This window comes from Miniopterus schreibersii, assembly GCF_964146895.1.
Source record: "Miniopterus schreibersii genome assembly, chromosome: 6".
Classification (NCBI taxonomy): Eukaryota; Metazoa; Chordata; class Mammalia; order Chiroptera; family Miniopteridae; genus Miniopterus; species Miniopterus schreibersii.
Genome location: NC_138107.1, coordinates 81159717 through 81185554, shown reverse-complemented (window position 1 = coordinate 81185554; position 25838 = coordinate 81159717). Strand labels below are relative to the sequence as shown.

The 25838-nt window shown below is 35.7% G+C and overlaps 1 protein-coding gene across 6 annotated transcripts in view; it reads right to left on the bottom strand.

The window, feature by feature from the left end:
• Positions 1 to 25838, bottom strand: part of TAB2 (TGF-beta activated kinase 1 (MAP3K7) binding protein 2) — a 67651-nt gene that overhangs the window by 5521 nt on the left and 36292 nt on the right. For 4 of the 6 annotated variants that reach the window (XM_081140735.1, XM_081140733.1, XM_081140734.1 and 1 more), the window contains 4 exons: positions 21443 to 21633; positions 13718 to 15215; positions 707 to 867; positions 410 to 503 (listed from right to left, as the gene is read on the bottom strand). In XM_081140735.1, the coding sequence (XP_080996861.1) occupies positions 410 to 503; positions 707 to 867; positions 13718 to 15215; positions 21443 to 21544 (1855 nt within the window). In that variant the 5' untranslated portion in view covers positions 21545 to 21633. Of the gene's footprint in view, positions 1 to 409; positions 504 to 706; positions 868 to 13717; positions 15216 to 21044; positions 21142 to 21442; positions 21634 to 25838 lie in introns of those variants that run through there. The other 2 variants (XM_081140736.1, XM_081140737.1) reach the window with 2 other exon arrangements.

The window sequence follows — 25838 nt, the reverse complement described above, 5'->3', positions numbered from 1 at the left end:
TGACAGTGCCGGGGGGCGGGGCTTAACTGTGCTTGGAAAGCCTAGTTCTTGAAAGGTGAAAGGACAATACAGAGTTTCATATATGAGCACATCTATTTTAATCTTTACGCATATTACTGTAACACATCCCACTAGTACTTAATAGCAATACTTTTGACAGTGCAGCCAGATGACTGAAGTAGATTTGAAGGGTATAAAATTATGAAATTACTCCTTAAGCAAATATGTAACATTTGGGGGTGGGGTTGGGGAAAGAGAAAATAAAAACCCAATAGTTCGTTAGCACTATGTGGATAAAAAGTCAAACCTGAGACAATAAGATTATGACCGATAAATCTGTTTTCAGCCACAGGAAAAGAGTTGGTATAATTATACAATGAATTTCTGCTGAGTATGCACTGAACTTTACCTCGGGCTTGAAAAAGATCAATTTCTTTGGTTAAGCAGTCAATGTCAATCTGGAGTTGTCTATTACAACTTCTTAACTGCTGCATTTCTTCCAGCTGAAAGATAATTCCATGTGAGAAGGATCTACATTGAATTCTCGTGTCATTAGTTAAGAAAAGTAGAGTTTGGCAGGGGAAGGTGAGAAGAGAAAAACAAGTATGAATGAAGAGCTTTTAAAACTCGATCAAGCTTTTATATTATGACAGATGGCCTATTCACATGTTCAAGCACAGTGGTCACAAATTAGAAAAAGACTTACTGAAGGTATTTGGGATATGGAATTCGATCTTTTCAGGCGCCTTCGAGTTAGATTATTTTCCATTTCATTAACCTCAGATTTTAGTTTATCCAGCTTTTTCTTTTGAATCTCAAGTTCTCTTTGAAGTCGTTCCATTCTGGCCTTCTGGTGTACCAATAGAGCTGTAATACATATTAGTAAACATGAGGACTCACCCACTTTAGTCAATTAACCTTTAAGCAGCCTTGGGAAAACAAAACAAATGAATATTTCTGTGACAAGAGTTTGCCAAGAATGCCAAAGACACATTAAAACAAAATATTGTGTTTAAACATTTGAAATTTCAAAACTTTTTAACCTGAAAATTATCTTAATTATTTAAGTGGACAAACGTCACTCATTTTTTTTTTTTTTTAGGGTTTGGATAAACCTACTTTATGGCCAAAGACAGCATTTTAAGGCTATTACTTCTCTAAAGGCTCTAGTCTAGTCAATTAACCTACTTACTACTATTTAATTCACATCTGACCTTCTAAAAGGATAAGCCCTGCTAATCCAAAAAGTCTGATGTGTTTGGACTATGCATAAGGTATTCAAATAGAAACATTTTATAGATATTTTAGAAGGGAATACGGATTAGGTTTAATTCATTTTGATGTATGAAACAGACTGACTTTAATCCACATGAATGTTAACATTAAGCTGTTGAAATTGCAGAGTAAAAACTATACTACTGAGAGAAATCAAACACATATCTTTTCTATATTCCAATTACATTTTGTGAAAATAGTTTCCTAAGATATTTTTAAAAAGAACATAAGTGATCAATCTTGTAGCATGAATGATGAACTGCTTGGGAAATCTATTAAGCCATAAAAATTGATATACGTTCTTGTGAACCATCCCTGGACAATGTGAGGCTCGTTTTTTTAGGATACTGGACTGAAAGTGAAGATACCTGAATCTACTATAAAAAGGCAGTTTGGGATGATTCTACCATGAGAACACAAGCAGATTTGGAAAAATATAATAACCTTTAAAAGCAAAAAATGGTAATTAAAATAAAAAGGCAAGCAGATTAAACATTAGATTAATGCTAACCAGTCATCTTCAACTAAACTCAAACTTCTCTGAATCTAAAAAATAAGGAAAAGGCTATGGCATATTAATGTACATTCAGGCCATTTAATCCAGTAGTGTATTCTAGCACTGAGTTAGGGTGCGGATTAGGGAAGGCTGTTAGGCTCAAGTACTTCAAAATCAACTTTAAACAGTTGATAACTTTTCCCAACAAAAATGTGACTAATATAATCCACAAATGTTTCCCTCTGTAATTTTCCTTTCTTATTTATTGGAAGAAACAAATACAAGGGCATTATGTTTCCAGTTTTAAAAGCCATGGTTAATTCTGATAAACACTAAAATCCTGGTACCTTCTCTGCCATTTTAATGTATATTCTGTAACGCAGGGAGGTGTTTTTGAAGGTATACATATTCCTGGTTGAAAACTTGCTGTGTCTTTGCACATCCATACCTACACCCAAGCTTGTTTTGTCAAGCTTGTATTAATTTGGTTTATTTCATTTCAACTGCAGAGTTTTATCCCTCTGTCACCAAAATATAAGAATTCTGCATTAGGATTTATTTATTGTCCTAAAAGAAGATGAGGATGTGGGTTTTATTTTTTGAGTGGGGCAACGAGAAGGAAAGATGGAGGCAGGAAGTGGAATGAAGGGTGAGGCAAGGGCAAACTAGGAGTGACACACTTTCCTTCATTCCTTCCCCTTCCCTTCCTTTCTTTTCCCTTCCCTTTTCTTTTTCTTTACTTTCCTTCATTTCTAAACTCCAGCTACCACCAACATGTCTCAAGTGGCATCATTAAATTAGAAATTTGTTCAAATAAATAATTATTTTATTTAAAGGTAGCATTTTTAAAAATGCTGAAGATTTTCTCCCAAAAAGTTCTTTCCCCCTGCTAACTATGTAAAAAAAATTTTTTTGAACACATTTACTTAGTGGTTCTAATGACTAAATGATAGTTTCTGTTGAAATTAGAAAATAAGATATACATTTGTGATGTATATTACCTATGGAGAGGGGGATGAGAACAGACTTCCGGAGAAATTGATACCACACTTGAGTGGTCACAATTTATACTATAGGGCAGACAGAGACTCTAGGGTTTGAAATTATTGTAACAATTGGCCCCAGGCTGGTGATTTCCTTGGAGCACTTGGGAGAAGCAAATGCAAAGTGCTCCGTCAACCCACTTCGACCACCAGGGAGCTACTACATTGGGATCCATAGAGGAAAAATACTCAATGAAGAGAAGATCTCAATAGAAAAGTATGACCAAACATGAGTATAATCTATCATGAGAATCAGTGGCTCAAAAGGAGCCCCCCAAATTAAAGATTATATAATAGTCTGAAAGAAGGTATGGAAAAGTCTGTTTAAGGTGATTAAAGTAATAACAGAAGAAACAAAAATATAACCAAAGAATATGATACTGAGAATAATACAACAGACAGATATGGAAAAGTACCATATACAACCTCTTGACATGAAAATAGTCACTGGAATGAAAAAATCAAATTGATTATTAAAAGGTAGATTAGACAGAGTCAAAAACACAGTGAGCTGGAAGACAGCCCTAAGATTGCTACCCAGAGCATACCGAGATAAAGTGATTAAAAACATGAAAGAGATAAAAGATTTCATAAATCTAAAAAGGAGTTCCAGAAAAAGACAACAGAAAGAAGGAAAGACAAAAGTGAGATTCTTGATGAAAGTTTTCCAAAATTGAAGGAAAAAAATAACAGATTCCAGAAGACAGAATAATTTGTTCACCTAACTGAATTATTGGGGTATAGATGATTACAGACATTTCCAGATAAAGTCTGGAGGAGTTTATCAACCACAGACTACTGCTGAAAGAACTACTAAGGATGTTTTTGATAAAAGGAAATAAATACAAAAGGGAGAAATAAGATAAGTAAGTCTTATTTTGGAAGCAACAGTAATTTATAGGATGCTAAATAGAATGCAGTTTCTAAATTAAAAGCCAGACGAAGAGGAAAATCAGTGGAATTTGATTAAACTTAGATGGCAGGAAAGAAAGGAAAAAAGGGAAAATAACTGAAAAACAAAAAAATGACAGGAATAATTCCAAATATATCAATATTCACAATAACTATAACCTAATTAAATGTATCTGTTAAGACACAGATCAGCAGACTGGATTTTAAAAATTCAGTTATATGCTGTTCATAAAAAAACATGCTTAAAACATGATCCACTAATCTAGTCTTTAATACACTGAGACTACTACTATGTGTCAAACACTGTTGTAGGCACTTGGGCAATCAATGAACAAAACAGGCAAAAATCCCTGCCCTGCAAGAGCTTATTTTACAGAGGTAGGGGCTGGGGGTGGTACAAGAACAAGGCTCTAAACAAGGGGCCAGCAAACTATGGCCAAGTGTGTCCCACCACATAGAATACAGTCACGATCACTTACTTATTGTTTATAGCTGTTTTTGTGTTACGACAGCAGTGTTGAGTAGTTGTGACAAAAATGGCATGGTTTGCAAAATCCTACATAATTAACTATCTATCTGGCCTGAATCAGATCATGTGGACTCTGAGTAAATGGGGACCCATCACAGCACAGAAAGGGTGAAAGTAAAAGGATTAAAGTAAAATATGTATTTTGCACTTTCGGCACCATGCTGACACAAAGTAAGAACAGCCAGTTACTGGCGGTGTGTGAAGACTGTGGTGCACTAAAGGCACAACAAATCCCAAACCCAGCTCCACTCTTGACAAACAGACTCAACCCCTCACACTAACCACCTGAAAGAAAGAGGGGTGTTTTCATTTCTGGGTGTAAATACACTTTATCTCAGTCTCCTCTGTTTTCTTTTTCTTACACAATATTTGGCATTCAATAAAAAATCATGAGACACAGAGAAAAGAGAAAAATCCAACTTATCATCAAAGCAGAAAGCAATCAATCGAACCATATTCAACGGCGGACCCAGATGCTGGAACCACCTGACATGGAATTTAAAACTATGGTCAATATATTTAAAAATCTTTTAAAAAAAGGTGGACAACATGGAGGCTTCAACAGGCTTACCAGCACAGTGGATGCAGAAGAATCACTGGGTTTGAAGGCAGAACTTACCCAAATTTGAACACAAAGAAAAAAAAGTGGAAAAAAGAACAAAGCACCCAAGAGAAGTAGGACAATATCAAACAGTCCAATACAAGTAATTTTCCCAAATTAATAAGACAACCAACCATAGATCCAAGAAGTCCAGAGATCTCCAAGTAGTATTAAAACAAAACAAAACAAAACCTAGACTCATCATAGTCAAACTGCAGAAAACCAAAGATACATAGAGAAGTACTGAAATTTATATACCAAACAAATACACAAATGAAATAGTCAGTGTAGTAATATTCATTTCAGAAAAAAAAATGGACTTTAGGGAGCTTACAGATGATTATTTTGTATTTATAAATCATCACGACACTAAGAGATAAGTTCCTTTTATTTCACACTTGGAAAAATTAAGCATTTTAGATTTTTCATTATCAAGTATATTTCTCAATTAAACCTCAAGTTCCTTGAGCGTAAATACTAAATTAAGTTTTGTACCACCTAGTATCTAATATTAAACTTTAAAAATTGTAGCCACGTGGTAGGTATCTATTATATGTAAAATAATGAGACAATTTGACTTTTAATGGATAGTAGAGTAAAATTCTAATTTTAAGTCCAAGAAATAGAAATATTGACAGAACAAAAAGTTAAGATTTATTTTAAAGCCTCCTTCAACCCGGTGGGGCATGGCTCAGCAGTTGAGCATCGACCCAGGATCCAGGAGATCGTGGTTTGATTCCCAGTCAGGGCACATGCCCGGGTTGCGGGCTCCATCCCCAGCAGAGGGTGTGCAGGAGGCAGCCGATCAATGACTCATCACTGATGCTTCTATTTCTGTCTCCCCCTCTCCCTTCCTCTGAAATCAATAAAGATGTATTTTTTTTTAACGTGTCCTTTAATTTTTAGTTTTAATATTTTTCACTTAGTAACACATTTTGAAATTGAAGATAAGGCTTTTAGGTTGCTGACATTGCAGGAAGGTGGCTTTTTACATGCTTGTTCTAACAAGGAAATAAAATAAATGATGTATTTAACATCTCTATCATACACTGACTTCTTTAGTGTTCTAAACTTACCTATTTATTTTGTCCTCTGAAATAGACAAAAAAGGAGAAATAGCAGGTAGAGAAAAATTTAGTACCTTTTAAGTCATCTTTCAGTCAAAATTAAAATTTAATGGGTAAGGATAATTTAAGCATGCAACTCCCTCTTGTGGTTGTTAAAATAACCATTAGTGAATTAAAAAACTAGGGCTCTCAAAGAACTCCAACAAGTATGCTAGATGTTTTATATAGCAAATTCAGAAAGTTTATTTAGTCTTTACTCAACTTTTGTCAGCTTCTGATGAACAATGAAGATAACTTTTTACTTAACTCTGTAATTAGAAAAACACACCTGAAGGTCCAGATGGTGTAAGCTTTACTAATTTTAGGCATTCTATAGTTTAAATAATGTCTAATTTCTCCAAAAGCTAAAACAAGATGGAAGGTGAAATGTATATATTAAAAAATACCTTTACCATTGGAAAATGTACCAGCTATTTATGGATACAAAGATCTTAGGCTTATTTTTTAAAAAAAGAAAAACTGCCATTGGAAATATATTAGAGTGTAACTATTGACAGCAGGAATATCTGTTTTATATACCACTGTATAATTATAGTCACTTATTTGGTGATTGAACCGCAAAAAATTTAGAGGTGGCAATTACTCTAAAATAAAATAAAGCATCCTGATGTTTCATCTATTTTGCCATTTTTAAGGTCAGTTTGAAATTAGATCTTGCAACAGTTCTGTGACTGGGCCCATAATTTGGGCAACAAATCCAAAAACCTTTGGGAAATGATTCTTCTATTTTTAAGAAATTTAAATTACTTGTACATTAGTATTAATAATAGGTAAACATAGGGCCTCTGCTTGATAATACTTTGTTGGTGTTTACTTGTATATAATTAAGACGATGCATGCAATCTTATAGGGTTAAGATACAGACATTGTTCAAGATTTTTGTTTTAGAGAAAAAGAAAACTGGAGCCTAGGCACACCAAAGGAGCCTCAAAGGTGAACTGGATGAACCTATAGGAACTGGAGATATTTATAGTTTAGAAAGTTAATACTTTAAAAGGGAATATGGTAGCTTTTTTCAAGTTTTTGAAGGGATGCATATAAAAGAGAGTAAGGCCAGTTCAATATGGTTTTCAGTAAGTTTATAATAGAAGAAAAGATATATATAAGACTTCTCTTCTTTTTTCAAAATCTTGGAATGGAGAAGAACTTTGTAAATAAGAAAGAAGACTAAACCCAGAAACTAGAAGGAAAACAGATTGATAAGCACAAATATATAAAACATTTTATAAAACAACAACAAAAAATCAACCAAGTTAAAGCAACAGAAGAAACAGACTAGGCAAAAAAAGGCAAGTTAACAAAGTAAGAATTACAAATGGCTTAAAAATTAATTCTTGAAAAGATGCTCAATCTTACATTTATAATTTTTTTTTGGTAATCGTCACTCAAGGACATGCTTTTATTGATTTTTAAAGAGAGGGGAAGGGAAAGAGAAACATTGATGTGAGAAGTGTTTGTGTTCAAGTGACCCTCATTTTATCTACTAATGGCCCCATAGCACAGGAGTGGCGATGCTGGCCATTCAGATATGCCAAAGAGAAGCTATAAATTGTTTCCTTTAATGAAAAGGTGAGTATAGTAAGTAAGATATTAAGAGAGAGACTGAGACCACATTCACATAATTTTCATTACAGTATATTGTTATAATTATTTTATTATTGTTGTTAATCACTTACTCTGCCTAACTTGTAAGTTTAACTTTTTACAGATATGTATGTATAGGAAAACGTGTGTGTGTGTGAATGTATGTACGGTTTGGTACTATCTGTAGCTTCAGGCATTCACTGCAGGGTCTTAGAACATACTCTCCATGGATAAGAGGGGACATTACTGTATATGGTAGAACTGAACCTCTTCATTCTGTCTGAATTAGGTGTGGCTATGTGACTTGTCTTAGCGAAAGAGTAACATGTGCTTGAGCAGAAGCTTAAGGAGTCAGTGATGATTTGCTGTATTTCCTTTGTCTTGCCTGAACAATCATGGAAACTTAGAGACCGAGCTTCCCTCAATCTGGGTCCCAAAGTGAGGATGATATAGAACAGAGCCCACCAGCTAATCTACAGTGGCAAGTGAGCTAGAAATAAACCTTTGTTGTTTTAAAGACACGGTTTGTCACTGCAGCATAACCAAGCCTAAATGATACATTTATCAAAATTAAAAATACGCATATCCTGTGACACAGCAGTTCCACTCTGAGTAATCTCTTCTGCCAACATACTCAGACATGGACACAAATATGTATATACGGAATTTTTACTGCAGCAGCTTATAAAAGACAGACTTTAAGGTTTATCAAGAAAGGACTGGTTAGTGATTATATACAAAATACTATACAGCCATTTTTAAATTGTTTGCGGGTAGTTTTTATCGTGCGCTCTACCACCAGTCAACGTCAAACGTATAAATACGTTTCCCGCATACAATGCGTTAAAGAAAGCAGAGCTACACTTGTTGACCTGGAATATTCAAAGAGAATTAAAAAAAAAAAAAGATAAAGACAAAGAGCAAAATACTATGTTCCACTTAAAAAAATATATATACATCTGCTTGATACATAATTTCAGTTTCCAGCAGAATACAAAATGAACTGTTTGTGAATAGCTATTAGTTGTCCCTGGTGAAGGGAACTTTTCATTAGACAACCTTTATGTTCCTAGATATACTTGAATAAAAATTTAAAAAAAATCAAGTATATATAGGAAAATAATACCTGAATGTAATAAAATTTAAAAAGGACAATTCTAAAATTTATGTAGAATAGCCAGAGACCCCAAACAGCCAAAATAATTTTGAAAAGGAACAAAGTACGACTTCTACGTCCCAATTTCAAAACTTACAAAGTAACAATAATCAAGACAGTGTGGTGCTGGCATAAGGACAGACCTGAAGGTCAAAAAAGAAACGAAAGAAAAACAGGATTAAAGTATCACTGAAAAGGTGTATAACTTTATGTAAGTAATTTTTAAAAAAACATTGTAGTTTACCAGTTAGATCAATACCACAGATGGATTTCCGCAGAGGTACTAGAGAAGGAGAAATCAGTTTTGGCAGCGATGTTAGTTTTGTAAAAGCCTCTCAATATTATAACGAAACACAGGAAGCAGGCCTTTCCACCCCCTCCAAGAAAATTGGTTTGAATGAGTTGCTAGTATTATAAAAAGCATAGTTTATAAGTGGAAGAAGACAGAAAGTCTCAGAATACTGCGAATGACAAAGTATTTATTGGCATTTTCCAGAAATTAGGTAGTCAGGTGGTATGACTGAAAGAGAAATATGTAGATCGGTATCTGGCCAGTACCCTTATTACTGATAAGCAATGTGCATCAGTATTTGTTCTTAATAGGTAAAATAAGACTCTTCTTCGTATCTGTAGATTTTAAGCTAAAATTTCTAACATACATTTGGTTTTTCTATTTGGCACTCTTTCTGTCTCTGATTCCTGTAGTACCTTAAGGACTCAAATGTAATTTAATTCCTTTGGGCTCGTGGTGGTGGTGATTGTGGCAGACTTGGTGATGAGATGAGCAGGATCCTGGTAAAAGTTTCATTAATTTACCTTTTTCTTCTGCTCACTCTATAGTAGAGGGCATATCTCTTATGAACATAAATTCTTGTTTCTGAAATTTTTTAGATTTCAAATGTTAGAAATATAAATGCAAAATAATGCACTTTGGTTACCAAATTTATTTATGTATATTCCCTCTTTTGAGGAAATATTTTTCTATGATTTTAGTACCTGGCTCAACTTACTTTTCCACTCTGAAACAGTATGTTCTAGGAGTTTTAGAAAGATCAGTTTCCCTGCAGGAGGCAGAGATTATTTCTTTTCTCCTTATTACACACCACACAAATTAGAATTCAGAAAAGATCCTTGCTTAAAGATCAGTATTATTCAGGTCAGCCCATTTAGCAGTACTGTAGTGAGTGCTGTGTAAATTGTAGAGTATTACACACGAGTAAGTTAACATCACAAAAAAATGCATTTTTCAGAAATAAACAGTCCTGATTTCATTAGAACAAAATCAAAGAAACACTATATTAAGATTGTGTCACTGGATGGTATGTAAATGTGGGTCAGTATCAACTCCATAGTAAACAGAAGGAGACAAGATGAAAGGTAGCAGAACAGCACCCACGCCAATACAGCGTGCACATACACAGACAATACAAAGGTGCAGAGCCACATGAATGTTAGGAAATTCAGTATGTGTGTAGTATAGTTTAAAAAAGTGATCACGGTTGTTACAGCTATCTAAAGGTTGTTCGCAAAGAGAAGTAATTTGAGTGGCAGATTCCGGGGAACCCTGCTTTTCTGGGTAGGCTTTGAGCTCTCAAGCCAGATCCTTCACTCATCAGCAATTTTTTTTTTTTTTCAAATTTCAGGTACCTTTAGAAGGTGCTCCCTATGTCTATTCAGGTCATTATTGTTTCACTTCTGATTATATCTATATGTTGTGAATTCTTTCTCTATAGCTGCCTGTTTTGTTTTATTTTTTATTGAGTCATCTTTTAGCTCCATGCTTCTTCAAGTGAGGCACATGGGGCCCCCACAATAGTGGACCAGGGGTTATATGAAGCAACAAGATAAATCTGAAGTATCTTTCCAGAGAGTATATTCTGAAAATCTGGAAGGTCATTATAGTGTCATGATTAAGCATGTGGGCTCTGTTGTCAACTTCCTAGGTCAGAATCTTGACTCTACCATTTGTCCTTTGGTAAGGTGCTTAAGTTACCAGTTCCTAAGTATTTTAATATGAAAACAGGTATAATACTAGTGTCTACTTTACAGTTGGTTTTGAGAAATGGGCATTCAGAACAGTTCCTAGGACACATTAAGCTTTCAGCAGGTATTAGTTATTATATACCTTTAAAATTAGATTATTAATTCCCCTCCCTTGAACAAAGATGGACAGGAAATGTTGGGGTGTGGATTTAGATAGGGAGACCAGGGGGTTAACTGTGGATTTTGGGAGAAGAGAATTTCAGACAGAGGAAACAGCAAGTTCAAGGGTAAATTTGGAAGTTATTAGCACATAATAATAATAATACAACAGTCACAGTTTGCTTGACAGGGATCTGTTCTGAGAAATGTGTTGCTGGACCATTTCATCGCTGTGCAGACATCATAGAGTGCACTTACACAAATGGAGATGGTCTAGCTACTACACACCTAGGCAATATGGTATAGCTTACTGCTCTTAGGCCACAAACCTGCACAGCATGTTACTGTAGTGAATACTCTAGGCAACTGTAACACAATGGTAAGCAATTGTGTATCTAAAGATATCAACAGAGAAAAAGTTCAGTAAAAGTAACATTTAAAAGGTAAACTGTGTGCTAGGTTGTGGAGCAGGGCGAGGGGGAAGGCTGTGTAGGGAGGTGCCATCTGTGGGAAAATAGACATCATGAGGAGGCAGGAAGGAAGGAGAGAGGGAAGAGAAGGCTAGAGAAAGAGACCCAGAGAGATAAAGCTTGAGACTAAAAATAATAAAACAAAGAGAGAAAAGAGAGAGAGCTAGAGAAGCCTCGGAAGAAAGAAAGAGAAATGGAGGGAAGGAAAGAAGTGCGTACGTGTGCAGGAAAGCAAGTGTGTGCATGTGTGTGTGCAGGGGTGGGCATGGGCTCCTGGGCTCCCTTATTCCTCAGTCCTCTCTCTGGCTCCCTCACCAACTCTGGACCCCAGTCATAGTAGGATGCAGGTAGATAATGTGCTGATTACATAATTTATTATAATAATTTATTTAAACCACCCAGAGCTAGCAGTAAATTCAACACCTTAGTCAAGTCTAGCCTTTTCTTTCAACACAGAAACAAATTTTTTTGCTTATAATCCATTTTAATCTTATGGGACCATATATATGTGGTCTGGTGTGGACCGAAATGTTGTTACGCAAAGTAAATGACTGTATTTAAAGTCATGAGACTGAATGGGATCACTTCTTAAAGAACAACACGTGAGAGGTCAAAGATACAGGAAAACCAGTAAAGGATAAAAGGAGAGGTGGGAATCTTAGTGGAGAATTCTAGCAGTTAAATGAACAAAATGTTTCAGAGAAGAGTGTGCTGAACTGTGGCACATGCAGCTGATATAAAGATCAAGAAAGATGAGGGCTCAAGGACCACCCCTGGGCTTAGTAACATACTGTGCCACTGCTGACCTTGACAAGAGCAGTTTTGGTTCACTAGTGGGAAAATCCTAGAATCTACTAGAGTAGATTCAAGACAGAATGGGAGAGAAATTGAGAATACTAAGTTTATTTTCACATGCCAGTTAAATATCTTATATGTAGTTCAATACAAAATTACCCTTATCAAATTATCTTCAAAAGAAATTTACTCTGCTTTTTAAAATCAGTAACTATCCAAACACAAGAAGTCTGCTATTTTGATGAAAGGAGAGTAGGGGAAGAAAGAGGACTTTGGGGGAAGAATAGGAATTAAGCGTCAGTGGAACAAATAATCGTGTATTAAAATTCACATACTGCTGAACTAAACAAAAATGGTTCCAGTTTAGTCACAAACACACGGGGGGAACAAGTTTTAGAGCAATTTTTAGTGTAATCAGAATCATCCATGAATCTTTAAAACAAACAGGCATGTAAGCACATGCACACCTAGGCTTCACCATTCACAGATTCTAATTGAGCAAGTTTGGGCTGAGCCCTGAGCATTTTTATTTTTTGAAAGCTCCATAGGTGATTATGGAATTTGAAAGCACCATAGTTCAGCTTGGGTTGAGGCTCATTAGAATATAACTGTTTAAAACATAAAATAAGTTCAGGCTCCTCTTTAAGAAACTCAGCAGTAAAATCACTATTTTTAAAAAGGACAAGTGGCACTAGCAGCAGTAGGGGCCTGCATGCTGCAAGGGGGGTGATACAGTACACTTGGCACGATTCATTTGGGATACAGAGATGACTAAGGTATGTTGTTAGTCTAAAGGACTCGCAGCTAATCTACAAACCTTCAGTATTCAAGAAAACATTTATCCTTCACTTGATTATGTGAATGAATCTGAAGGCTGAGCAACTTAAGGGGTCAGATAAAATATGACCTGATAGAAATGATCTCTACTTGAATTACTATATATATAACTTAGCACTGTGCCAATACCAACTAGTCTGTTTCAGAAAAGGACACTGAGAGATTTAAAACTAACACTCTTATTTACAATTCCAAATAAGAGGAAAAGCTGCATTAACTTATTTTTTAAGTGAGGCTGAAAGAGAGAAACCTTAGGAAAAGGATTCAGACTTTTTAAATTATTCTCGCACTCATAGCAATGCAGGCTTTCAGATAAAACATGGTGTCAGAGGAATGGAGAGAATGCTACTTGTCAAAGGAAGCAGATTTACTGTATTAGCCGACTAACTCTTGTTAAAATGTGTATTTTTATAAATTTTTATTTACAGAAAATTTAAAGGGAAAGTAAGCATCACCATAGGTACGACAGTAATGGAAAAGAATGAGTTATAAACATTAAGAAAATAAACAAGCCAGAGTTGATCATTCTGAACATTTGACAATTTTATCATTCAAACTTGAAGTTACATACCATAATAAAATGGAAATTTAAAATTTATGTGAATACTCGCAAAGGCTCTTTAAAAATGAAATATTAATGCTGATTTAAAAGATAAAATAATAATGCTAATACCCGTTTCTGCAGTGCAATCAAACGGACAGCACTAAGCCCAGCATGGAAAAGGATCCCACCTTCAGGATTATTATTACCTTGTGTGTAGGCAGCATCATCAGATCCCATACTCAACTTCCGCGCTTCACTTATTCTATCCACATGTGCTAACGTAGGGTCCGTGAGGTGTTGAATATTCTCTGTTTCTACATAATGATCAGGATGATTTAGAAGATTTGTAAGTTCAAAGGTAGGGGACACAACCCCTGGTGAAACTGCAGGGGGTTTATTGGGAGAAACTGTGATTTTGAAAGTGTATTTTGTATTGGGCTGAGTGACCACCACTCGAGGAGAAGTTGCAGAGTTATTGCCTATTGCTCGACTTTTGGGAGGGTGGTGATGAATAAAGGCAGGGCCCATGCTCACTTGCCCAGACATATTCCTGGAGGTGGCAGATGCTCCAGAGTTTGTGGATATGAAAAGGGTGGGCTGATTCCGGATGACCTGCTCATCTCCTGTGGTGGCATTAGCTGAAATATAGACCTTAGGTTGACTACGGGACATTACCTCATCAGTATTTGGGGGACTGGCAGCTATGTAAACAGTGGGCTGATTTCTATTTAAGGTCTGGCTGTTGACAGAAGAGGAACTGCTGGGAGTTCGAGGTCCAGAAGAACGCAATTTTGAAGAACTGTTTCTTTGTGGAGGTTCAAGTTTGATTTCTATCTGGTTTTTTCGAGGTCCTGTTGAAATATTCTGAATGTTATATTGGCTATGGGCAGAAGACTGTGAGCTACCAGATGAATGAATTGTTGGTGGTTGTGGTGTAGTAGGTGAACTAATGGGCATGTAGACATGAGAGGTCTGGTGGCCTTGCTGATTTGGCTGCTGGGCTGAGGTATGTGACAGAGGATTAGATGCAGGATAAGTAGTCCAGGGAGCAGGTTGTGAAGGTTGATAGACTTGTTGAGAGTTCATGGGATTAAACTGAGATACCCAGCCAGAATGCTGTGTCTGTCGAGTTGTACCACTAGGAGTTGTAATGTAAGGCCTAATATAGATAGAATTTCCCTGTGGACTGTTAAGTACAGGTGGAGGTACACCATGTATGTGCAAAGATGTAGGAGTATTACGACCAGTCTGGATATTTGGGGCTAAAGTTACCATAATGGGATTAAACCTGGTAGTTGGTTGAGAAAGGTTAGATGTTCCTTTGCTGCCTAAGTGAAATCCAAGATGTGGTGCTGAATTTGAAGCACCAGATGTGCTGGATATTCCAAAAACGTTAAAGCCTTGAGGAACGTGAGCTGGTGCTGTCTGTGGCTCCTGCTGAAATAGTTCATTATTGGACTGACCGCCTTGAAGTTGTCCATCACTAATGCTGTGCGTTAGAGTCCTACTTCCATTCATTCTATTTCCTTCTCTTCCATGGTGGTAAACATTCTGTGACTGCAAGTCCAGGTTGAGAGAAGTCATGTGATTGCGTAGACCAGAAATTCCAGAATCATCCGAAAAATTCAAGTCTCCTTCACCGTAAAGATACCGTGTACTCTCTTGAGAGAGAACCGCACAGCAGGCATCCAGGTTATTATTATTCTATAAAACAAAATAAAAAGAGCTTGATGTTAAGAACCAGAAGCTAATGCTTATGCTCATCACTACTAAAATATTATATAATCAACAAATGATTAGTTAATAAAATTTTAACAAATATATTTGAAACTTCTCATTTAAGAAGAAATATTTTTATGCAAATAGTTGAATTAAAAATCCTTATTACTAATATAATGGAAAAGTTCTCTAACTAGCAAGAGCTAAGTGAACCAAGTCACTGTTCTGTTTTAGAAGCTATTTTATAGTAAAATGAACTCAGGCAAATATAATAAAATTATAACCTAATTAAAAATGCAACTTGAGTGCTAAACATTCAACTTAAGCATCTAATACTGTATGATTAACATTTTACACATTCAAGTGCTATATAAATCCTTTTAAAATGGCCTTTCAAAAAATTACATTTGTAGTATTTAAATTACACACACACACACACACACACACACACACACACACACGTATAAATGAAATGTCAGTTCCAGGTTGCCTCCAGAGTAACTGAGTTCATTATCTGTCTTTAGATAGCACCATATAATAATCTACTGCAGAGAAATAAGAAACAAAACAAAACAAAACAAACCAACCAGACTGTTTCTAAAGAATCCTCAAAAGAGACTAACCGCTATTCACAGATCATCCACATACATACTTACTGAACACCTAGAATATGCACGGCACCCTGTCTGAGACTGTAGAAGACTCAATGACATATAAAACCAAACTTTTCCCTAGAAGAGCTTGCAACTTGATTAGAGAGACAAACCTGCATTGGCTTTTGAAAAGGTAACATTGAAACATTGGTTTTGTAGCATATGGCTTCATAGGATATGTAGGACTGGGCTAGAAAAAAAATTCTTGAAGAAAATGGCATAAGTAAAGAAAGACATCAATGTGACAGTAAGTAAAAGTATGTTCTAAACAAGGTGACTGTCACAGATATGGCTGGAGTTAAAGGTATGTATTGGATATTTTGCAGAATACAATGTTAAAAAAGCAGACTAGGATTGAATAATTGAAGACTTTGAAAAATGAGTCACACTGGAGTATGGATTTTAAGATAGGCAATGGTGAGAGCCACTACATGTAAATGAACAGAGAAGTGAAGACACAAAGGGTGTTTTGGGAAGATAAGTCTATTGATACTTAAAATGAAAAGGAAAAAGGAACACTGACAAGACAATGACTATCTGATAGTGGAAACAAATTATGAAAGATTACAAATAAAGAGTCAATACAATCTGGCTACAAGAGAGAAAGAATTCAAAGAAAACTTGACATAGGACCCTGATAGAAAGGGGACAGTTTTAGATATAAAAAAGATGAATAACCAAATGTCTATAGGTGGTTTGATATGAGATAAAATCTTGTGAGAAAACTGAACTAAAAAGGTATTTTGAAGTCTTGTTAAGAAATGGTGGCCCATAGTTTGAACAACAGTAGAAAAGGTTAGTAAGATTTGATTTTCCCACCACCCCAAACCAACAGTTCAAATCTCCCTTGCTATAAAAATCCTTTTATCTGACTCCTAACTCTGAATTGATATATAGTAGTTTTTAAAATGTAATTTTAAAGTTCATCACAATCCTTATCAACTGATTGCTCATTATATTTAGACCTTTTCTTTACCAAACCTAATTGGTGCTTTCTGCTTCAAGCTAACTTTATTGCTTATTACTAGTAAATTCTTCTCTCTTCTAAGCCTACGCTCACAAAGACTCCATATCTTCTCATCTCTTTGCCAACATTCCTAAATTAAAATATACATTCTCGACCAAATCCAATCCTAAGCTTCCTTTTTAAAAGCTGGCACTCATATTTACAAAGTCTTCCTCTTTAATTCTCTTGAGCTCTCAAAAATCCCTTCAATCCTTTATAATCTCTGATTATTTAATATGTTCTAGTCCCAGCTATGCTGTAACTCATACTACTTTCTTTATCAGAAAACATAAAAGAACTTACAAGGATTTTATAAGGCTACAATAGGGTAAAAGGAAATGTACTTTTTATATTAGGAAATTTTAAACATAAAAATAGAGAGTAAATATAATAAATTTCCCTATATTCATCACCTTTCATCTTTAACAATATCCATATATGGCAAATCTTTTTTCATTCAATGTGTATGCCCCAGCTACTCTCTCCACCAAGGTAGACCAAGTCTTAGACATTATTTTGTTTTCATCTGTGAATACATCAATATGTATTTTTTTTTTAAAAAATATATCTTTATTGACTTCAGAGAGAGGAAGAAAGAAGGAGAGAGACAGACAGAAACATTAATGATGAGTCATTGATCGAGCCCACAACCCGGGCATGTGCCCTGACCGGGAATCAACGCCCATCGCCTGGATCCTAGGTAGACACTCAACCACTGAGCCACGCCCAGTGGGGCTGTGTCTTTAAAAATTAAGGATTAAAAAAAAACCCCACAACCACAATCCCATTATCATACCTTAAAATAATCAATACTTAATAATATTACCTAATATCCTAATAGTGTTAAGGTCCCCTTACTGTCTCATAAATGTAAGCAAGGTTCAATTATTTGGTTGATATGCCTCTTACATTTCTTTCTAAGTTTGTTTAGCCATTTGTTGAAAAACTTGACCATTTGTCTAGAATTTCCCGGCTGACCGCACCCTGTGGCATGAATGTCCCTGTGGCATGAATGTCCCTTGTATTTCAGTGCAAACTAGTAGTTTAACTATAGGTGTGAGCAGGTTCATGTACAAATTTTTGGCTAGACCCTTTAAAGTGTCTATTTCTTAATGTATCACACAAGGAGGCACAATGTCTGCCTGTCTTTTTGTGATCCTGAAACTGACTGATGGATCCTGACACTGTCAGCGTATGTCCTGGTCGGGTAAGCTCAGTTGGTTACAGCATCGATCCCTGGACAGGGCATACAATCACCGCTCTTCAGGATCAACCAATGAATGTATAATTAAGTAGAACAACAACTTGATGTTTTCTCTCTCTCTCTAAAATCAATCAGTCAATAAAAAATGATATTACCGCCTTCATTCAGCTAATCATTTTCAGCAAGTACTGATCACTGTTTAGAGACTTAATTCCATTAGGGGTTGCAAAATGGTGATACTGGTGATATCCCAATTATAAGATTCCTTCTTCATGATATTAGCCGCAATTCTTCCTCCAATAATTTGCTCTCTTCAACTATTTGGTTAGTTTTTGCACAGAAGAGGCAGGATAAATAAATTTCTTTCTCTGTACTGGTTTTTAGAGTAATGAATTGGTACCCTAGCAACCTCCAAAGGTGACTATGATTTATTTTTGTATCAATATAAACTCCTGTATCTTTAACATTCTATATGTGTCAACTGACTGTGGTCATTATATCCTATCTTTAGGCTACTGGGAATGACTTCAAGTTGGTTCCTGGGTACCTATGACATGAACCCAGTAGTCTTTCATAGCTTCCTTGCTTTCTGATATGACAAGATGTCCAGATCACCTTGTATACTCCCTACCCCAGACCTGGAATCAGCTACTTCTATAATAAGCCCTGACTACTTTTACCCAGAAACTGTAGAGGACTCCTTTTAAGTGTATCAAAACGGGTGGGATGAGTTTTTAAAAGGTTGAGAATCATTGCTCTTTTGTGTATATGTATATTCTCTTCAAAGCTACAGAAGAACCTGAATCATAATTCCAGCTCCTCTTTCATTCTTCCCCAAGCTTCTTGTACAGACACAGAGATTATAGATAGTAACAAAGTATACATTATTATTATCCTTAGACTCTTATTCATTCACTCCTTTAACAAGTATCTACTGAGCACTCGTTAGGCAAGTAAAAAGGAATACAATCACCGCTCTTCAGGATCTCACAGTCCAGTGGAGGAGTAATGTGCACAAATACAATACTCAGTGGTAGGGGTTTCAACAGAAATATAAAGACTACAGGTGGAGGCCATCTGAGAAGGCATCAACTAAGGATATGATACTTAAATACTAAGCTTTACAAACACTGAACGAACACTACTTAATGCATTACTTTGAAAAGAAAGTACAATTTTAAATTTACAGATTCAATCATATTTAGAGGGTTAAATAGTGAAAAATTCAGTTAAAAAAAATCAAAGTATCAACCATGTTATATTTTCACACTATTCTAAGATTTAATTACCAAATACCAATCAATTTTAAAGATATGAATTGCACCTGCTAATAAGATAGCTATCTTAGAGATTCCACAGCACAAGGAAGTGATGTGAGTAGTTCCAGAAACAGGGATCCGAGTAGTAAATAAAGTCAAGAAGAGAACAGAGGATAGAGTCTTATGTCCTCCTAAGAAGCAAGATATTCAAGAAGAAAAGTAGCAGTGGGGCACTGTCCTTTAACTACTTATTTTATCACAAAATTCTATTTGAAAAGTTAGGAAGGGGTACCTGAATCCTAGGGGAGACACCTTCCCCCCACTATCTCTGTTCCTCCCCATACTTTCTTTAACTTCTGACTCCATTCTTATTACTCCCCCCTTTTGTTTTTTCTTTCACATCCTATATCAACAAATGTGGACTATTGATACATTCACCAAATATTTATTATTGTCTTCTATTTTATTACTGTTACTAGTACTGGCTGCTAACATTTATTGAGCATTTGTTATGAATCAGGTATCCTACTGGTTGCTTTACCTGCATTATCATATTTAATTCTCTGTGAAGTTTTTATTCCCACTGTACAGTTGAGAAAAATGAGGATCAGAGAAGTACTGCTAGTAACTGTCAAAACTTGAACTCAAATCTGTTTATCACCAAAACATGCGCTATTTATTATTTTTAATTTTAATTTATTTCCTCCCAGCTTTATTGAGATATGATTAACAAATAAAAATTGTATATATTCAGGTTGTACAATATGATCTTTTTAGATATACAATGCAATAATTTCATGTATTTATATATTGTGAAATTATCAGAATCAAGTTAATTAACACATCTACCACTTCACAGAGTCAACATTTTTGGTGGTGAGAACACTTAAGATCTACTCTTTGAGCAATACAGTATTATTAATTCAAAACATTTTCAACACTATATTATATAAAGAGCCATGTTTGGAGAATTCCAATCAGTTGAGGATGACTACAACACAGGGTGTGAGAAAGGACTGGGCAAGAGATTGGGCTACAGAAAAAGGCAGAATTCCATATCACAGACCTAGTCATTCCTTGGTCAAGATATGAACTTTATCCTGAAGTTATGAAGAACAATGAGGTTTAGGCAGGTAAATATATGCTAAAATCTGCATTTAGAAAGACACTGTAGCAAAAATGAGGAGGGTAGATGGGAGATACCAAAACTAGGTTAGCATAAAGGCAGGTACACACCAATTAAATGTACAGATAAAAGGTAATAAGGGTATGAACAAAATGTAGTCACTTTATATCAAGTATAAATATAGAGTCTTTAAATTTTCATACTTTTAAAAATTCAAACTTTAATTTGTTAAGAATAAATTTGTCTAAATCTAAACTACTTTTTTATAGCTCTATTTTAACAAACTGAAAAAGCAGTTTTTGATAGAAAGATTTCCATTTTAATCAAACGAAAAGGTACAACTATCACTAAATAGTTAGAATTATGGATTTCTAAAACTGTACAAATAATAAAAGTAGGAAAATTTATTAGCTGTTTAGTGATATTAATTGGAAAACTTACAGGTTAAATTAAAAACATAAAGACAAACTTTTTTCTTTAGAACTGGGATGTTAGGCTTTGTCCAGTCAATTTCTCTCATTTTTACAGATCAGAAAACTCAAGTACAAAGAAGGCATAGTACTTGCCAAATATGCTTGGGGTGCCTATTTAGGATTAGAACCCAAGAGTCTTGACTCCTATTTAATGATTTTTCTCACTTTCACATGAAGATCTGGAATTCTCCTGGCAAAATAGGAGGGGGAAAAGTAAAGCAAGCTCATAGTAAGTATAAACCATGCATCAATGCTTTATACTGGGATCCCTTTTAATCCTCACATCTACTTTACAAGGCAGGTATTTTCCATATTACAGATGGGGTACAGAGACTAAACTTGTTAAAGGCCACATGACTATCAGACACCAAAGCTCATCTCTTTTCTTCATATTCATAGCCCATTAATGCCAACAAGAAGATAGTTTTCTTCCAATGTTTAAAAAAATACCAGGTTTGTATTAATAAATTCGGAAATCATTGAACACTGACCTGTAACATGCACCTGGATACAACAACTTCAGGTACTTCAGGGAATTTTTGTCGCAGGTCATGTAAAACCTGAAAATCAATTTGGTGGCTTCCTTGGGCCATTCGTATATTGCCCGATCAGGACTATTTATACAGCAGGCAATTCTAGGCCTTAGTGGAAATAGTACTCATCTCTTCTGTCCAGGCATTTTCTGTGAAAGAAAGAAAAAAAATTTTAATGCACAGTATTTTAATGAGAACTGATTACAGAATGAACACTGCTGTGGGTTTAAAATTTTAATACAAAAGGGTATTGTGCTCTAGTACCTAACATTTAATAACTATAAAAATATTTCGTCCTATAGTGCTTTCCACATAAGTTATACTATCTTTTCAGTTTATAACTCCTGATGGCAAACTTTAAATTCTCTAATTCCTATATATTTTTATGCTTTATAATGACTGTGCCAAAGGTATTTATTGTCAAAAGAAATTATTGTTAAAGTGGTCTTCCCTCATTCTTTTAAAAGGGGAAAGTGAGTAACTTTACTGATTTTTTTTTTTCTTAATGATTAGAGGACAGCCTGAGGAGAGTAATTCTCATTTACTTTACATAAAATTAAGATCCTAAAAAAGTTTGCGTGCTTTGTTTAAAAATTATCTATAATGCAGTATTTGCTCTTAATTTTCAGATATACTTAATCCTTAAATGTGTAATCAATTAATTCTCAAGGGCTTGGTAGCATTTTATTCTGTGTTTCTATTATATCTAATGCTTGACCCAAACCCCAGAGGTTCTGATTTAATTGGTTGGGGAGGAGTGGTGGCATATAAATTTTTTAAAGTTCCTCAAGTGATTCTAATGTGTGGCCAAAGTTGAGAACTATCTACCTTATTTTTATTCCTAATATTTCTAATTTAAACCACGTTGATTCTTGAAAGCCTCTTTGGGATAAAAGCAGTAAAAGTAAATTAAACTGAAATAGCAACTTAATTAGCTTAAAAATACAGGTCCATGAATATAGGAATGAGGTCTCTTTGATCCATTATTGTACATCTAGCACACTGTAGACTGTTTTCAGCATAACAGTAAACATTAAAATCTTTTTAGTACATTTAGTTACGACAGAACTCCGAGTCCTCAACAGAATAAAAGTCAGCACACACAGTAAACCCTGTCAGCTTTTTATTATCATTTGATTAAACTTTACTTAATTCTATATGACTGTAGCTTGGTTACATATCAGGTGAAACCACTGCCAAACCAAGTTATTTGCATTATAGATCTCCCAAATCTATTTCTATGTAAGACACATACACACACAAGTTCAGCACTCAAAGTTGTGTTTCTAAAAAAGTGCTGCAGGAGAAAAGTACTGAAAATTAGCAAATGATATTTTAAAATAATTTAAGGAGTAGAGCTCATCTTAAGAAAGTCGCTCTTGACTTCACTCAAGCTATCAGTTCTCTGCCTTTCCCTCTTCTGGACTAAGCCTCCTGGAAAGGATTGTTTATACTTAAGTGTCTTCATTTCCTTCCTCCTAATCTCTTATAAACCTAAACCACTCAGGCTTTCATAGTTTTCCTTTCACTGAATCTAGACTTATCAAAGCTGTCATAGACCTTCAGGTTTTCAAACTAAAGGTCAATCCTTAGTCTTCGTCTTACCAGACCTCTCTGCAGTTACTCCCTCATTCTTGAAACAATTTCTTCACTTGGCTTCTGAGATTTATACTCTTCTGGTTTTCCTCCTACCCACTGGGAGCTCCTTCTCAGTTTTGTCAGATTCTCTCCCTTTTCTGGACATCTAAATGTTGGTGGGCTATGGAGTTCAGATCTAGGGTTCCTTTTCAACTATACCTACACTCTTCTTCGAGGTAATCTCATCCAAACATATTGCCTTAAACAGAGGCTTTGCAAATTTATCTCTTAACTCCAAGGGAGCTCTCGCCCTTGAGTCCCAGATTAATATAGCCTGTGCCTGCCTGACATCTCCTTCTGGATATCCAAAATTCTTAGGATGTTCAAAATCAAACTTTTTTTTTTTAAAAAAGTATATGTTTATTGATTTCAGAGAGAGGAAAGGGAGAGAGAGAGAGAGAAACATCAATGATGGGAGAGTCATTGATCGAGCCTGCAACCCGGGCATGTGCCCTGACTGGGAATCGAACCCCGACCGCCTGGATCCTAGGTCTACGCTCAACCGCTGAGCCACGCCCGGCTGGGCCAAAATCAAACTCTTAATCCCCCCCCCCCATTCAAACCAATCCTTTCCCAGTTTTTTTCATGTTAGTAAAGAGTACTATCATTCATACTGTTGCTCCTTTTCTAACATCCCACATCTAATCCATCAAGTCATGTTGAATGTACCTGCCAAAAAAAAAAAAAAATCCTGGCCCAGCTGGCGTGGCTCAGAGATTGAGCATCAATTTATGAACCATGGGATGGAGGTTCGATTCCTGGTCAGGGCACATGCCTGGGTTGTGGGCTCGATCCCCAGTGGGGGTGTGTGCAGGAGGCAGCAATCAATGACTCTCTCATCATTGATGTTTCTATCTCTCTCTCCCTTCCTCTCTCTGAAATCAATAAAAACATTTTTTTAAAAATTAAAAAACATTCTGAATCTGACCACTTCTCCCATCTCTGTTACTGCTTTTGTGCAAGACACCATCATACTTCACCTAGACTGAAAGCAAAGCTCTCCTAACTTGTCTCCTCCCTGCATTCACTCTTTGCTCCACCTGTACCTCTACCCTATCGAGCAGAGTGATCTTTGTGAAAAGTAAATTAGAGCAATCACTCTCCCTGCTCAAAATCTTACAACACAAGGCTCCCGGCTAACCACCACCCCTCAGACTTCATCTCCTACCACTCTCCTAGTTTCCTCAGTTCTGAACTGAGCCTTTGGTTCTTTGATTTCTTGAAGAAGCCAATCTCATTCCTCCCTTAGGGCTTTTGGACTGACTGCTCCTTGTGCCTGGAATACTTTCCCATTAGACTACTTGCATGGTTCCTTATCTTACTTCATTAAGATCTCTAACCAAATGTCCTGAGAGACAACTTCCCTGACCAATCACCTAAATTAATACCACACTTGTCTACCACCCCCATCACATTCTTATACCCTGCTTTTTCTTCATAATTTATCTAGCTATCCCCAAAATGTTAGCCTGACAGATCAAGAACTTTGAGGTTTACTGCTGTCTCCCCAGGATCTAGCTCAAAGATGCAAGTTTGATGAAATGAAGGTTTTACTGTATGATTTCTTCATATTTGTTTCAAAACATATTTCCAATTATCTAGATTTGGAAATGTATACGCAATTCAAGGGAGAAGCAAATAAATTTTCAGTCTAATTCAGGATCATCTTTATTATTTAAAAGATAAATCATGAAAATAAATTTCAACTTATTCCATTATTAAAACATATAAAATCTCTAAAATCCTTTGAAAAACATCACGCTTGCTTTTCTCATAAAGACTATCAAGTACACAAATGAGGAAACTGTTCAAATGCACAAATGTATTTGTATTTGGGGGTTCTACTTCCTGTAATGGCTAAGTAGCTCCTACTAGACCTACTCTCTCACAAAGAAAAACTATAAACAATAGACAAAGTATAAAAAACAACTACCTGAAGGCAGAAACAGTAATGGGGAGGTGGTGGTAGTGCCAGGGGTGGGGAAAAGAAGGGAGTCAGTACCTAAAAGAGGGAACAGCATGGGGTGACTTTCCATTTTTTTTAATAGCTTTTAGCCAGAAAGCAGGCCCCAATTGGTTTGGGTAAATAAAACCTAGATAGAAAATCTGTAGTCTTACTCGCTTAATGAACCAAAGGACAGACTTTGACATAACCACAACAGTTGAAAACCTAGTAAGTAAATCACAGAAAGAAGCACCAAATTCTACGTATTCTATCTACACACATCTCTGATCTCCAAAGTACACATATGTGAGCGATTCTAAGCAGCCAGGCTAAGACTAAAGTAACAAAACTAAGATTTCAGTCTATAGTTTGAGTTCAGCCAAGTTAACTAAAACAGACAAGCAAGTAAAGCAAGCAAAGCAACCAACCAAATATCAATACTCATTGGAGGAACACAATGGAATTCACTGTCTTTACAATGTGTCATTCATAATGCCCTTGCTCTCCAGGTCACAGACACTCCTGGATGAAAGGCACATCAATACAAGTTCGTAACTTAGATAACTATTTTAACTTGCCCACTATTCTATCTTTAGCCTCTTTCCTTCTGCCACCTGATCTGATGCCTGCCACCTCAGTTTATCTTCCTATCAGGTAATTGTTTCATCTCTTTTGCATCATTCAAAACAGAAATTGAACGGGGGCACGTTACATTAGGGAGAATTGTAGAGAATATAGCAAGAAAAAGGCAGGGCCCAGATAATTAAGCAC